The sequence below is a fragment of the Camelus ferus genome, chromosome 3 (assembly GCF_009834535.1).
Source record: "Camelus ferus isolate YT-003-E chromosome 3, BCGSAC_Cfer_1.0, whole genome shotgun sequence".
Lineage (NCBI taxonomy): Eukaryota > Metazoa > Chordata > Mammalia > Artiodactyla > Camelidae > Camelus > Camelus ferus.
The window spans coordinates 347,132-362,825 of NC_045698.1; the positions used below are offsets into that span (position 1 = coordinate 347,132).

General features: G+C 62.9%; 1 protein-coding gene and 1 long non-coding RNA gene across 5 annotated transcripts in view; one reads left to right on the forward strand and one right to left on the reverse strand.

Moving 5' to 3' along the window:
• Positions 1-12,140, reverse strand: part of SLC9A3 (solute carrier family 9 member A3) — a 41,500-nt gene extending 29,360 nt beyond the window's left edge. For 2 of the 3 annotated variants that reach the window (XM_032469140.1, XM_032469149.1), the window contains exon 1: positions 11,746-12,140. In XM_032469140.1, coding sequence (XP_032325031.1) covers positions 11,746-11,950 — 205 coding nt within the window. In that variant the 5' untranslated portion in view covers positions 11,951-12,140. The remainder of the gene's footprint in view (positions 1-11,745) is intronic. The other variant, XM_032469155.1, reaches the window with a different exon arrangement.
• A 187-nt stretch (positions 12,141-12,327) lies between these two features.
• Positions 12,328-15,422, forward strand: LOC116660260. Of its 2 annotated transcripts, none has more exons than XR_004315683.1 (2): positions 12,328-14,207; positions 14,541-15,422. It is a non-coding gene; the product is annotated as an uncharacterized LOC116660260 (long non-coding RNA). The 2 variants fall into 2 exon arrangements; XR_004315684.1 differs by having other exon boundaries at positions 15,144-15,422.
• Positions 15,423-15,694: the final 272 nt, after the last annotated feature.

Below are 15,694 nucleotides of genomic sequence, written 5' to 3' on the forward strand. Positions count from 1 at the left end.
TTCTGATTCTGCTAGGCTGACACTATGGGAAGGTTTTGCCGGATTTAAACAAACAAAAGTCCTACTTTTTACCACGAAGGGTGTTGTTGCCGCTCGCCCACAGGGAAGGGGTCCACTAAACAGAACCCTGAGGCTCAGGGTCCTGGACGCCAGCACGGGAGGGGCAAGGTGCCCATGCAGGAGGAGGAGGCGCAGAGGGCCAGATGCCAAGGGGAGTGCGTGCGGGGGTGAGCGGGGAAGCGCCATCTCTAGAAACTGGCTCTGGCAGCTCCAGCAACGGTCCGCTAGGAAGAGGCCTGAGTGACCCTTCCCTCAGAGTTTCCAGCCTGTGACACACGCTGTGGGGGATCTGGGAGCTTGGTTCCCTTAAGACTTGGGCAGAGAAGACCTCCCTGGGGAGGAAGTCCTGCCTGCAGCACAGCAGCCTGGGCGCCCGTCCTCCCTGCTCTGACACAGCCTCCCCACAGCCGCCCCACCCAAGGCCCTCCAAGGACGGGAGCGCGACGTGAGGAGGGAGCCCTAAGGTCTCCACCAACACTGTGATGCCCCTGCCCCGCCTCGGCGCCCATGCACCCGTCGTGGGCCCCGTCGTGGGCTACAGGAGTGGCTCTGATCCGGGGAGGGTGGGCTCGGGCCCGGGCTGTGGGGGCAGGCACACGCCCCTGATCCCCTGGATGCGGTGGGGCACGGCTGTGAGGCAGAGGACTTTGCTCCTGGAGACCAGACGACTCCTCTCTTCCTCCCGTCTGGCTTTAACCTCCCACAGTCAGGCATAGGGCCGTAGTTCGGGCTCGTGCAGGTGGCGGGGCTGGAACACGATGGCCCCGAGCTCCCTGGGGGCTGCTGCCCTCAGATGTGGCCCCCGCAGGCGCAAGGCTGGGGCCAGGCTTCCGCCAGGACAGAGCACCGGCTGCGCGTCCTTCCTGCTCCTCTCCTGGGCTGCGCCAGGGCCCCTGAGAGTCTGCTCGGTTCTGTTGGCGCCAGCATGACTTGGGGGTAGCAAGCGGCCCGGGAAGGCACTCATCCGGCTTTTAGGCAATAGATTCAGCTCACTTACACTGAAAGGAGTCTTCAGATCTCAAGAAAATCAAGATTATAAACGGAAAGCCGGCTGGAGGTGCTGTTTGCATGCCGGCTTCCTGGGCCGGGCGCCCTCAAGGGCACGGTGGGGGTCAGGGTGGGGGTGGGGGTGCGGCACAGAGACAGATCCTCTGGTCTTCGCCCCTGCACCTGCTGGGGGACCAGGGGAGGTGGGTGTTGGGAAGAGGGTCCCAGAGCACTGGGCCGGGAGCAGCTTTCCTGACCCTGAGCTGGTGGTAGGGGTGGGACTGGCTCTCCTGGTCTGGTGAAAAGAGTGGGTCCGTGTCCCTGGGCAGCCAGCGTCTGCCCATCCTGCACCTGCCAGTGTCCTCCATGGGGGCGCGTGGGTAAGCCAGAGGGGGTGCTGGGCCCGGACACACTCCTCTTAGGCCTCAGGCCCAGAATCGCAGGGCCAGGGGCAGGGTCGGGGCTGAGGGCATGCCGGCCATCGGAACGTTCTTGGTTTTATCGAGTTAATGAGTAAAGGATTTTGACAACAGAGGCCGCGTTCTCAATACCAGGGCCTTCTCAGGAGCTGTAAACTGCCTGCCTTCTTTTCCAGTTTATTCCCAGGAAGACAGGCTGTTTGGGGGGTGGGCGTGGGGAGGGGAACATTGGACATGCCACACGCCTGCACGTGGTGACAGTGTCCACAGGCCACACCTCACACACTGATCCCAGACCTCTGCTCGGTTCACACATTATATTTTTAACTGGTTATCAGATGACCCCCCACCCCCGCCCCTGCAAATCCCAGCAACACAGTACTGGAGCCCCCAGCACGGAAGGGCTCACCCAGCAACTGGGGTTTGAGGCGCCTACGTGGGGCCAACACCAGGTCACAGAGAGGCGGCTCCTCACAGGTCTGGCCAGCTCTGTGCCACGCCCTCTCCAGCTGGGGGCGCAGCAGCAAGAGCCAGTGCCCACCATGATGAGGCTGCGGAACCATCCCACCCAAGGACGGGTGGGGACCAGGAGGAGCAGGTGGCAGGTGTGGGGGCGGGCAGGATGGCCACGTCCTCTCCTTACCAGGCCTTTAAGGACACTGGCCCTGCTCTTACTGGTGCCATGCGGCCCTGGCCCACTCAGTCCACCTCAGACGCAGCGTCTGTAGCGACTGTGTGACTGTCTTGGCATTTTTGTCTTTATCACCTATACTTTGTTGACCTCTTACTAAGGCCGGGCGCTGTGCAGGGTAGTTACCGTGTTCACAGAATGTCTACCAGGCACCTTCCAAGCATGTTCACACACCCCGAGGGAGACGCCGAAACTGGCCGTGTCCCTGCTGAGGAGGACAAGGCCATCGTGAGCCCTCTTAGCCGCAGTCACAGGCCAGGCCCGAGCCAGGGTGTGGGAGGCCCTGAGGGTCCCCAGACTCTGTGAAGCTGCGGGCAGATGGTGCAACGTGACCGGCCCCCAGGAGCCCGGCAGGGCAGTACCTGCTGGGGACGGTGACCACCTCCCCACCTTCTTCCCACCCGGGGACCCACCGGGCCTGGTCCCAGCCTCACCCCAGAAGCTGATTAGAGATGTTGGGGCCGACCATCCAGAGACTGACCTAGACTGAACCCCAGGGGTCTCGCCAGGTGTCTTACAGGCTGAGGAGACTCAGAAGCCAGAGACGTGCCCAGCCCAGGCTACAGGGCTGTGGGTCCCTCATCCGGACTTCCAGCTGAAGGGGCAGAACAAAGGTTTCGCTGCCTCAGGGCGTGAGGGGGCAGCAGTCACATGCGGAAGGCCCCCGGCGCACTCTGTCCGGTTACTGAGTTACCGCTGGGGCACACGGGGTGACACCGCCATCCAGGGAGCCTGGGCCTGGGTGGACTAGCAGAAGGGAGGCTGTGCCCTCTGCAGGGGTGTTGAGTGAGCCTGTCCTCAGGCCTGCTCTGGGGCCCTGTCCTGGGGCTGCCTGGTGGCTTCTTGGGCTGGAAAGGCCTCTGTGACCTCTGTGACCCCAGGACACAGCTCTCAGGGGGCTAGGCCTCCCCCACGTGCAGGCACTTCCCAGCCATCCCCCAGGACCCCAGCTCCTCCTGCTGGGACCGGGTGTGGGGGCCTCCTCACAGCCCTGCATCGAGGAGGACGTGTGTGGGCGTGACGGTAACATGATGGGTCACAAGCCCCCGGAGGCTGCACGTCTCACACACCCGCACCCACCCTGGTCATCAGCATCGGTGTCCCAGGGGCATGTGAGGGGACCTCAGGCCCCCAGGTCCCGGTGTCTGTGGCTACAGGAGGCGTAGTTCTCAGTGCCACAGGTGACAGCCTCGGCCCATGGGAAGCAGCACACAGGCCAGTGCACACACATGCACACATGGGCCTCCTTAGTGGCCCTGCCCCTTTTGGCCCACGTCTAGCCAGCAGGCGGGGGGTGAGCTGCACCAGGCACTCAGCACGTGAGGGCCAAGTTCTAAGGAAAGCAGGTCGGGGAGGATGCAGGCCCAAGCGCCCTGCACCCTGGCGTCCAGGGCTTGCTAAATCCGAGAAGAAATAGAGCCCTGTATTTCCACCCTTCATATTGTTCCAAAACCTGTTAGAAACAGGCATTTCCAACTTTCACATTCTGCCTTTGCAAAAAATCCATTCCCGGGGAGAACTCAAAACCAGTTGGACTTTGGCATGATAGCTCCACAGGTGGTGAATTCAGCTGAGGCCTCTGGACCAGCCCAGGAAGAGATGGAGCCTGGCCCGCCCCCGCCAGCTGGCACTGTCACTCCGTGAGCCCTGGGTGGGCCCTAGAGGATCCTGGTCTGCCCCTGGGCTCAGAGGCTGGAGGTCCAGGCGCACAGGACGTCCTCTCAGAGCTGACATCCAACCAGGGCCACGCCTGTGCCTGGGGCAGAGGGGTCCACTGGGGGCCTCAACCACCTGGATCAACACCCTCCTGGAGCCCACGCCCTCCAGCCTGTCCCCAGTCTCCGCTGTCCAGCCTGAACCACCAAGGTTCCCACGGCCCTGACCCCCTGGGCCTCCACCTGAGCTCCTCCCCCAGCCCGACTCGCTCTGCCTAACCCACCTTGCCCTTCTTTGTGGTCCATCTTGACTGCCCCCCAGATAAGAAACCTGCCCCTGGCCGCCATCTGACCTCTCAACCTGGCCTCTCGCCCTGGTCCAGCAAACCCAGGGGCTCTCCACTCTTTCTGCAATCGATGTGTGAACCTGGGTACAGGTGTGGAGCTGTGCAGCCAGCTCCAAGGAAAGAACCCGGGCGCCTCCTCACCCGGGTGCTGCCCGACCTCAGCCCTGGCCCTACAGGCAGCTCAGGCAGAGCCAGGTCCCCACAGAGGCGGCGAGGTGGCACCTCGTGCCTCCCCCTCTGGACTTGGCTGCCCCACCTCCTGGGTCTGGGCCCTCCTGGGACACTGGGGGCAGAAGCCGGAGCAGAGCTGCTGGTCTGGGCCCTCAGCACCCAGACACCTCGTCCTGCTGGGGACTTTGGAGTCTCCGGAGGGCACATCCTGGACCTCAGTTCAGATCTTGGGGCAGGTATGTGCTGTTTTTCTGTCTTGTTTGTTCTGAACATGTTTTTGGGAAGAAACTTATAAAATCAGAGGGATTTTGCCAACATTACAAATCACCTGTGGCGGCTCAGCTCAGGGGGTGACCAGTCTGAGCTGCCCCCTTCTCTCCCGTGGAGCCTTGTCCCTCCCAGTGTGCACTGGCCCCTGCTCTTACTGGTGCCATGCGGCCCTGGCCCACTCAGTCCACCTCAGACGCAGCGTCTGTAGCGACTGTGTGACTGTCTTGGCATTTTTGTCTTTATCACCTATACTTTGTTGACCTCTTACTAAGGCCGGGCGCTGTGCAGGGTAGTTACCGTGTTCACAGAATGTCTACCAGGCACCTTCCAAGCATGTTCACACACCCCGAGGGAGACGCCGAAACTGGCCGTGTCCCTGCTGAGGAGGACAAGGCCATCGTGAGCCCTCTTAGCCGCAGTCACAGGCCAGGCCCGAGCCAGGGTGTGGGAGGCCCTGAGGGTCCCCAAACTCTGTGAAGCTGCGGGCAGACGGTGCGATGTGACCGGCCCCCAGCGGCCCCACCTGTGTGTTCTAGAATCCGAAGCCTCTGCGGCCCCACTTCCCTGGGACCTGCGTGGCTGGTTGCCTCCTGGCCCCTCTGCTCTCACCTCCCGCCACCTCCACCCCCCCACCCCCGCTGGCTTCTTCAGCTGCTCCTCAAACACACCCAGGCACAGACACCTCAGGGCCTTTGCACAGGCTGTCTGGATTCGGAAAGTGTTCACCCCAATCCACAGGGCTCACTCCACCCCCATGCTGCTCCCTCCCCTCGCTGCTCAGTCCAGCACTTGATGCCTGTATCCCGAGGGACCATCTCATCTGCCCCCAGGGGAACACAACATTCCAGGGAAATTTGGGTCTACTTTGTGGGAAGTGTGTCCCCATGGCCTATGGCAGGCCCATGGCAGCACAAATGTTTGTACGGTGAACGTTAAACTAGTGCTCAGAGCTGTGGCTGCTAAAAATCAGGCATGTTGGCTGCATTAATAAAAGATTACTAAGATAACAAACATTCAAGCCCAGAGTGTTGTCACTGTGCCGTGGGCATGGAGCTGCCTGGGCCCCGAGTCCAAGCCCTGTCCAGGAGGGCACGTGTGCCAGGGCTGTGCCGGCGTCTGCCTGAGGCCTGCGTGTCGGGATGCACAGATTTGTTCTGTTCTGTCTTGCTCCAGAAGGCAGGACTGTGTGTGAACGGGCCGGATCTCAGGCCAGGCCTGGTGCAGGCGAGCGTTGCTTCTCTGGGTCCAGGCCCACCCAGGTGACCTCTGTGTGGGGTGATGCACTCCCCACCCTGCACCCTGACCTGCCCACCATGCTCTGAGCTGATGCTGGCCTTGCCCGCCTGCAGGGTGTGGTCAGCGGGTGTGCCGCTCACCGGAGGCTGTGTGGCAATTTGGGGAAAGAATTTGGCCAGGGAATTTAGGGAGCCTCTTCCCAGCCCAGCCCAGCCTATGGACGGTGTGGACGAAGCTCACACCGTCCGACGTGTTCACTCCTTCACCCGCTAAGTGCTCACCATCCGTGCACCTGAACACCCGCCTGCTCTCCATCTGCACGGGCCCTGCTGGGGACCCCGCAGGGACAAACGGACGCAGAGTTGACCTGGTTGAACCCAAAGAACTCAGTGTAGAGGGGTAACCTCAGGGCCCGGGGGAGTGGGGCTGGAGGGTTCTGAGCTCAGAAGAGGTGGGGGGTGGGGGATAGTGCTGGTGGGTGGGGCTCGAGGCAACTGTGTGACTGGGGGTGGGGTCTGGGCTTCGGCTGGAACCCAGGGAAGCCACAGCCCAGCAGGGCCACAGCCATACACCCAGGGGCATCCCTGCTCCCTGGGCCCAGCCACTCCTTGTTGGCCCTAATGGTGTATCTCCCCCAGCCCCGCCCAAGCCCACAGGCCCCAGGAGCTCAGACCCCCCCAGTCTGGTGGGCTCTGTAGGCAGGGCTTGATGGGGAGGGGCCTCTGCAGGCACCTGGGCTCCTCAAGCAGCCCTCCCTCCCCTGCCCTTTCCAGACAGAGGAGACAGAATTCCAAGGCATGAAGAAGGGATGGAAAAGTGGCAGGGGACAAGGTCAGAGGGCATGGGGCTGGGAGGTCAGAGGGTGGGGCCAGGTGGGAGCGATGGTGCAGGCAGGGGTAGGGGTGGAGAGGGCCCCAGTGAGGCACCCTCCCATCAGCAAAGCACCCAGGCCCCTGCAGGGCTTCCTGGCGCAAAGGACGGGGCCCACAGCTGTGGCCCCCCACCACGCCCAGGAAGGAGCCGCCTCTCTGGGCTCCAGGGTGGAGAGGGCTGGAGAGATGGGCTCTGCTCAGACTCTGCACCCAGGACCTGGCGCCTGAAAGCCGGGGGCTCCGCGCTCAGCGCTGGAGGAGTCCCTTCTCTGAGTGAAGGCGGGGTGAGTGGAGGAGCACCCGGAGCGCCGGCCGGGACCTTACTCACTGCACGCTGAGCCCCTCACCCCAGCCCTGCTGGTGAGACTTCCTGTCAAAAGGGACACGACTCGACTCGGAGAAGGAACAAAGCATGAGGCTGATCCGGCGCCGACTGGGAGAGCCGGAGGCAGGGCTCCGGGACCTCCTGCTGCAGGGGGCCTGCAGTCTTGGCAGCACCGTCCTGAGCTGCTCCCAGAGCAGGAAGTCGGCGGGGTGGGGGGGGGGAGCTCCCTGGGGAGTCCCTTCAGCCCAACAGGCAGGACTGGCGCTATCAGCACCTCCCCACCTTTGCCCGGCTCCCTCAGGACAGCCAGGGAGACACCTTAGCTCCCAATGCCCTGAGATTGTTTTATAGCTCAAGGCCAGTTCTCCCAGGGCATCTCCTGACAATGAGCCGACGCCTTCTGCACGAAGCGTCCCTCCCAGAGAGGCTCTGGGGAGAGGCTCTGGTTCCAGACCTCGGCTCCATCTGACCTTTGGGGTCTGCCAGGGCCCACTGACTCAGCTGCTCCTGGGAGAATGGGATCAGCTAAGGACTCGGCTGCTCACCTGGCCTTTCTAGGTCATCCTCGTCTTACAGATCCTCCCCTGCAATCTCTTCGAGGGGAGTAAGGGAACTTCGGGAGGAGAGCATGGTCGAGGGTGTGCCGGAGTCCAGAGGGAAGAGAGCAGCGGGGCTGGGTGCAGTGATGGGGGTCTGGGTCCTGGGACCAGAGCACATTACATGAAAACCGCAAGCTTCTGGTTTCACCCCAGGAGGTAAACGTCCCCATGGCTTCCCGCACAGCCCAGGAGCACAGCTCGGCAGACACCCAGCACCTGACGGCTGTGCTTCAGAGAACAGCGCCGATGCCTTGGGCTGTCCGACAGAAGTCATACAGCCTGTGGCCCAGGCTCCCCTGAACGCCCTGAGTGTCCCAGCACCCGGGGTCTGTGCCCTCTCCCCTGGTAAGGGCTAGGGCTGGACTGCAACTCTGCTGACCAGATGGGAAGCCACAGTGACAGCGCTCCGCAAGTAACAGGAGTTGGGGTCCAGGAGCACAGGGCCTGGAGATCAGAGTCTGAGCCGATAAGGCAGCTGCTGACCTGTGAGGACAGAGCATGCCTCCAAGGCCAAGCCCCAGCTGGAGCACAGCTGGGAAAAGGAACTGTGTCTCCCAGAGGCGCGGCGCAGGAGCATCCACAGGCCCAGACTCGGGTGGGGCCGGCGCAGATAAGGGCTAGGGCTCTTGCATGTCTTACACCTGACCGGAAAGCCCCTGCTGGTTACGAGAGGCACCTGGCAGACGGGGCAAAGAGGGAGGTGGTGAACAAACACCGAGCAGGACCACCTGCCAAACCCACAAGGGAAGGGGCTGAGGGTCTCAGAGGATCACCACACCTGGGCTGGGCAGGAACGCGCCACCTCACCACCTCGCCACCCACTGAGCCTCCTCTTTTGAGTCTAAGTGGGGCCATCAGGCACTGGGTTCTTCCCTGGGGGTTTCCACCAGGGTGTGGGTAGCTCTCTCCCTCCTTGGGGGTGGGGTCTGAGCTTGGGGTTGACCTCTTAGAGAAAGAGCGGGGACGATGAATTCTGGCCTGCTGCCCTGGCACCCCAGCTCAGAAAGTGAAATCACCACTTCCCAGCAGCTCCAGCCTAAAGTCAGTGGTGCCCCCACCCACCGCCTCGGTGCCAGAGCTCAACCTCCAGAGCACGTCAGATAGCTGTAACCCTCGGGCCTCCCTCTGGCCTCCCACACTCCAGCTGCCCTCCTCCTCCAGGAGTACCTACCCTGGCCACTCTGCCACCTCCAGGTTCTGTCTCTGGAAGCTGCCTGGATCCCCACCCAATGCTGCCCCCGCCTCCCCAGCTCTACATGGCCCATGTGGACCCACTGAGCCCAGTGCTGGCCCAGCTTTTGGCCCCCAAGGGAGGCCGGAGGAGAGAACAGGATAAGGGAACAGGAGTCCAGCCTGGCCAAGGCCCAAAGGGACCCTGGTGTGGGTGGCTGCACTCTTGGGACCCCCACCCCCTGGGGAGCACATGTCCCACCCAGGTCCCCAGGCTGCTCCAGAGGACCCCCTGCACACATGCTCAGGGGCAGACACCGTCCCCCCCGGACAGTCCTCGACCTCTCAGGCCCTGCAGGCTCTACGGTTGCTGTGCGCAGATGCCCTGGCCTCAGCAGCCCTTTCATGCCCCGCGGAATCTCCTAAATATGCAAGAACAGGCAGGAGCCTCAGGAGGCCCAAATGCATCCCCAGATAGGGACCCGGGGTCTGGGGGCTCAGAAGCCACACCTGCTCCTCATCTTCATCTGAGGTGAGGTCCATGCAGGGACACCCGGTGGGCAGCCACGCTCTCAGAACCTTGGCTGGAGGCTGGGGACCCGGGGCACCAGGCAGGTACTTGGAGGTGCTGGGTGTGGGGCAGGGCAGGGAGAGCACCCAGGTGGATGGAGGAGCGGCAGACAAGGGGCAAGGGGGACCGGACAGGGCAGCAGAGGGTGGGGGGACCCTGGAGGGAAGGGCAAAGAGGTGGGGTCACACGAGGCCCAGGCTGAGCCACCTGGAGGGCCTTGGGGACCTGCTTTCCAGGGGACGGGGGCAAGGCTGGGGGGCGCTGAGCATAAGGAGGGGCCCAGACTACTTTCCAAGATGGGGCGTCTGAGCCTGCCTGCAGTGTTGCCCATTCATGGGCAAGACCCCAATGATCTCACAGCTGGAGCCTCCAAATGCAGAAGAACGTCTCAAGCGGTAGGGGCAAGACCTGGCCCAGGGCCAGAGGGCACTCTGAGGAGAGAGCAGTCAGCTCCACAGGCTTCCTCTCACAGCTCTTCATACTTTCTTAGCATTCCCAACCCTCCCAGAGCCACAGGTGGGGCCAGCAAGCCTGGGACTACGGCAGCCTGGGATGTGGTGCTGGCACGGTGGGGCTCTTTGAACGTTCTGCCCTGCCCATGAGACAGAGCTGACTGGAGCAGGCGACCACCCCACCCCAGAGAAGGTCGTCTCAGGAACAGTCCGAGTGCTCCAGAGACCTCTGGCCATGGCTCTTCCTGGGTGAAAACAGACACTGGACTTCCAGATGCAGGCGCCACGTCAGTGCCCAGGGCTAGGCTTGTGCAGAAAGTACACATTCGCTCTGCACAACAAGGGCACTCCACGTCCCTGGCACGGTCCACCCTGTACAGATCACCCTTTCGGGGTTCCCCAGAAGAGGAAAGGTGGCCGAGAAGGACACCCCTCACTCTGCCCCAGAAACCGGTCAGTTCCCAGGGGAGCATCAGGACGGTGCGCTCCCAGAGCTCCAGGGTGAGGCTGGACCTGCTCAGTCAGTGACTGGCAGCAAGCGGCCAGTGTCGGCCATACCTCCGCGGCAGAGGTGCCTGGGGAGACACAGCAGAGGAGACCCCATCTCGATGCTCAGATTTCACTCCTGACATCACAAAACCCCACGGGAAAGCTGGTGGTGGGGGAGACAGCTCTGAGATCAGGCAGGGACAAGGAGGTGAACAGACACCAGAGGGAAAAGGAGGAGGCCAAGGGGCTGGAGAGCTTTTCAGAAACAAAAAGAAGAGAGAGACTTAAAGAGAGATCATTGCCATAGCAGGACGCATGACAGGCAGTGCCATGGGAGAACAAGCTGTGACCGACTGCTGCCAGGTGCCCCCGGTGCCCCAGGTGCCCCAGTGCCCCCAAACCCCAGGTCCAAAGTCCTCTGACCATCTCTCCCCAGAGCCTGTCCCTCCTGGTCCTACTGAGGATGTCAGCCCCCCAAAGCCCTGGAGGAGCCCCCCCCTTCGCCTGGCTCCTCCCCATTCCCAAACCACTGCTGACCCGTCCCTGTCCCTGCTGTCCTGAGGCAGGCGGTGGAGGGGGTGTCCTCAGGACCCCCTCCCTCGACAGGCTCCCCCCACCCTCGACTCCACCTACTGAGTACACTTGCCATCACATCTCTGCCTCCCTGGTGTTGACCAGCAGTTGAAACTTTGGTCCTCACAAGCTCTTAAGAAAGCTGACCTTCCTGTCACCTTGCCCGCAAGTTACCTACAATTCTCACTTTGCTGGCTCACTGGAGCAAGTTAAGAGAAATCTTTGACAGACCAGGATTTTTACAAGAGAAACACTCAATGGAAAACTTGCTCCTATAAATAGGGTTTTACTGGGTTTAATCTTGAGTGGCACGGTTTTTCTTTCTGCATTGGGGACCTAGCACTCCAGGGCTCGAGGCAAGGACATTACCTCTCTCAGTGCATTAACAGCCAGACAAGCCCTACACACAGAAAACCTGGCTGCAGGAGCCCCAGAGCCAAGCAGCCCAACGGGGCAGACGGAGCCCCCAGAGCGCAGACCAGGGAGCCTGGAGCGCGCGGGGCCTCGGAGGCTGTGCCCGCTCCGCCAGAAGCCCAGAAGCCGTTTATCCTCGGCCACCCGCACAGCCGCTCCGGGCCCGGCCAGGCTCGCAGCCCCGAGCCTCGCCCTGCGCGACACAAGGACCCGAATCCCCGGGGCTGGCCGCGGCGATCCTGGACCAGACAGCTGGGCAACTGACGCCGATCGCGCGCCTTACACAGGGAAGACCGCGGAGCCTGCGGAGCCCTGGAAGAAGGCGGTGCGGGCGCCTGACTCTGTCGCCCGAGGGTGCAGGCGCGGGACCTGCAGACCCCGCGGGCGGAAGGGAAGTCGTGGAGGGGCCGGGACTCCGCGCGCGCCAAGCCAGGGGCCGCTTACCGATCTTGGCCAAGCTGGCCACGAGGATCCAGAGCGCGATAATGTACGGGTCCTGGACGTGGTGCCATTCGAAGGTGACCACCTGGAAGCCCTGGGTCTCTCCGTGCGCGCCGCCAGGCTCCTCCTCGACGCCGCGCGCCCGCGGCAGCACGCTCAGCGCTAGCAGCAGCCCCCAAGCGGGGCCCAGGGCCCCGCGCCCCAACATCGCCACCACCGTTCAGCGCCCTGTCCCGACGTTCATGTCGCGTGAGCCTTGCTGCGCTCGGCGGGACGCGCTGCGCCGGGGCCGCTGGATGCGCGGGGCCGACGAGACCAGCGTTGGGCGGCGCGGAGCCGAGCACGCTCTGGGTGCGGGCTGCTGTCCCGGTCCCCGCCCGCCTGGGTGGCCTTTAATCCGGCGGCCCCCTCCCGCCCCGGGGTGGGGCGGGGCCTTCCCACCCCCCACCCCCCACCCCCCCGCGCCGCGCACACGCGAGCACAGAGTCGCACGCTTTCGGCACGCCCGCCCGGCCTTCAGCGCACGCCCATCCGTGCTGGCCGGGCCCCTAGCCTCAACTCCCACCGCCGCGCCCCGCGAGACCCTTATCCTCTACCCCCACTGGCCTGCTCGCTCCCCGCCCTTCCCCCGCGCCCTCCCTCTGGCCAGGTCCTGGACCCTGGGCTGGAGGGCGCAGGCTGGCGACCGCCTCCCTTGGGGGCGGAGTACAGCGCTGGGGGCAGGAGTGCGGGTGGCGAGCAGGGCGGGGGTCCCTGCGGGCTCCGGTGCCTCGGGCGCCCCTCAGTGGCCTTCGCTCAGCTCCTGAGTTGCCTGGAGTAGCTGTGGGCACGCTCACCCGGCGGCGCTCCTTACCCCTAAACACAGGACTGGGGCTGTGCAGACCCAGCTAAGGGCGAGAGTCAGAAGGGGGCCTGGCCTTAAGCCTCCTGCTGCCTTCAGCCCGAATCTGCATTTCATGACAGGATTAACCACCTGTTGGAAACCAGGGCCTCCCCTCCTGAACCTTGGGTGGTACAGCATCTTGGTCCCTCTGCCCTCCCCAACCCAGGATTGCCCCCGTTGCTTCCTGAGGGACCCCTCTGCTCTGACCTGGGAGCCCCAAGTAGACCTCCAGCAGCACCCGTAGACCTCCAGCATGGGGACACCTGTGCCCTTCCTCCCGGAGGGCTTGGCCCCAAGTCATGCCCAGGCCTCAACCCTTCTTGCCAGTGCTGCTGACTGAGTGGACCACCCGGGCACCCTGGACTCTATAAGGCAAACACATCCTTCATCCCAGCCCCCAAACCCACCCTGCGTTCTGGGCAGCATCTCTGTCAGCTGTGCCTCCCCAAACCTAGGAGGCAGGCCCCTGAGTCCGGTCTCTCAGAGTACCTGTCTGCCCTCCCTTCAGGACAGATGAGCCTCGCCTCTGCCCAAAGCCTGCTGCCCACCCCCTTCACCTGCCCGGGCTGCCCCCACAGACCCTCCAAATTAGAGGGAAGCCAAGCCCTCCCAGGACGCAGGCCCCTCCCTGACCTCCGAGCCTCCTTTTGGGAACCTCTGCTTTCTACCCTCAGCTCCCGAGGAGTTCGCTCTCATGTACCCTCCCCTCCTCCATGCCTCCACTGGATTTATTTTCTGGTTGACTGCTGCCTCCATGGGAGCATCTGCTCCGTGAGTGAGGTGCTCCACAAAGCCCATGAGGCTCATGGCCGCATCCCCAGCTCCCGACACACTGCCCGGCACCCAGAGCACTCAGGAGATACTGGCTGGGGGGGTGGACAGACGGATGGACAGATGGGTGGGTGGGCAGGTGGTGAGTGAGTGGGTAGGTGGATGGGTGCATCTCCTAACAGCTGTCTGTGTTGGGGTCCCATGAGGCTGGAGCAGTATGACTGTTCCTCGGGTTTGCTCCCCAGTTTCTTGCTGATGGGAGTGACCATCTGGCATAGTGGAGGGCACGGGTTCAAGTCGGGTTCCGCTGGGCCTCCAGCCTCAAGCGTTGTTGCGAGCACCAGGGTCAGGGGTGGGGGAGGCCACCAGGGATGTGGCCTGGTGCCGTGGTCCATGCTGGGCTCAGCCTGTGTCCAGGTTTCTGCCCCAGCCCCATTCTCAGCCTCCAGTCCTGGAGACAGAGTCAGCGCAACAAGAGCAGGGTTACCTCCAGCTCAGCACAGGGCTCCTGGGTGGAGCCTTTAGGAAGAGTGGCCTCTTTGAAGACTGTGCCCTTGCATTCCACAGGAAGGCCACGTTCCCACCAGAACGGCGTGTACTGGGGCACCCAGTGACCCTCCGGTCACATCACCCTTGGGGATTCTCACCAAGAACCTGTCCTGAGAACTCCCAGCATTTCTCCCTAGAGGAGCTGCTTCCGGGACCCAAGAGGCAGTTCAGAGGGCAGAAGAGCAGAGCGTCATCGTGTGTGCTTACGGATTCAGAAGGAATGCTGACATCACCATTGGCCACTGGGCGGTGTGCTGCAATGGTGAGCACGGGATGCCCAATGGACAGTCAAGGGCATGGTGAGGGCCTGGGGTGACCTCGCAGGGCAGGCATTGCTCCTCCAGCAGGACCTGTGGGCGTTTGTGGGCTGACTGCCTCTCCGGGCAGATGGTGTTGGAGAATGATGTGGTTGTGAGGGTACCTGCTGCCCCGACCAGCCTGGTCAGCTTAGGGGTGTGATGTGCACTGTCTCCTCCCCCCTGACACCCACGGCCCTCGACCCACTTCTCCACAGGGTCACCCCATGTGGATTGGGGCCATGGGCGGGGGCAGCCTCCACGACCTCCTTGTCTCTAACTGGAATGTGGTTTGGCAGGGCTGCAGCACCCTCTACTCCAGAGATACCAATGTGCACCTGCAAGACTTAAGAACAGCGCCCCCTGGAGTTGTGCTCCCTCCATGGCTGGGGACCAGATGTGCCCAGAGGGCTGACTGTGCTTGGGGAGGTGTGGGGGGCATCTTGGGGAGTGTCCTCTGGACTCTGCAGGAGTGTGATGGTCTGAAAACAGCCCCTCTCTTGCCACCACCGGGCCGCCCCGAGCCTCCCCAACCTGGTCCCGCCCCGTGGGTGGCCCGTGGGTTTGTGGGCACACACGCTGTCTCGGTCTGCTTGTGCGGCCAGGACAAAGTGGCAGACTTGAAGCTTAGACGGCAGACCTATTTCCTCACAGAGCTGGAGGCTGCAAGTCCGAGATCAAAGCTGGACAGGGTTGGTTCCGCTTCCGGCGAGAGCCTCTTCCTGGCTTCCAGTCGCTGCCGTCTCCTCAGGCAGCCTTTCCTCAGAGCACAGGCAGGAGGGGAGAGATCTCTCTCCTCCTCTTCTTACAAGGCCGCGGATCCTATTGGCTAGGGCCCCACTCTCGTGCCCTCATTCAGCCCAACTGCCTCCTAACCCCACCACCTCCAAACCCTACCACAGGCCGGGGGGAGCCTCAGCACAGGAGTTCCGGGGGACACGGTTCAGTCCATGACACCCACGGGAAGGCCACAACCATGCAGCGTAATCCAGAAAGTTAAGATAATGCAAGTAATCAGTCCAAAAAGAGCTGCGACCTCCCTCGCTTGCTGGGAACCTCACGTCAAGCAGACAAAAGTGGAAAACCTCGCATCTGGTCCGTCATGCTGGCCTTGGCTATGCGTTTCATTCGCGTGGTTGGTTTGTGAGAAACAGCCTGTGAATAAAGAGGCAAAGGCTTTGGTCTGTCTGTCCTTTTGTTGACAACGCGCGAGGGACGACAGATGTTTTCGTGCGGCTTTAAGTCGGGGGACGCGCACACAGGCTCTCACCCCCCAGCCGAACGGTCGCCCACAAGTTCCTCTGAAGGGGGGAGCGGGGACCCCCAGCAGCCATTCCCACACTCCCTCTTCTGTCTGCTGAGCACCTGCTCTGTGCCTCAGGCGACAGCCTCTCTGGGGGCTGGCCAAAGCCACCATAACTGAACACCTACCACTTCTTGTCTGATTGCTGGA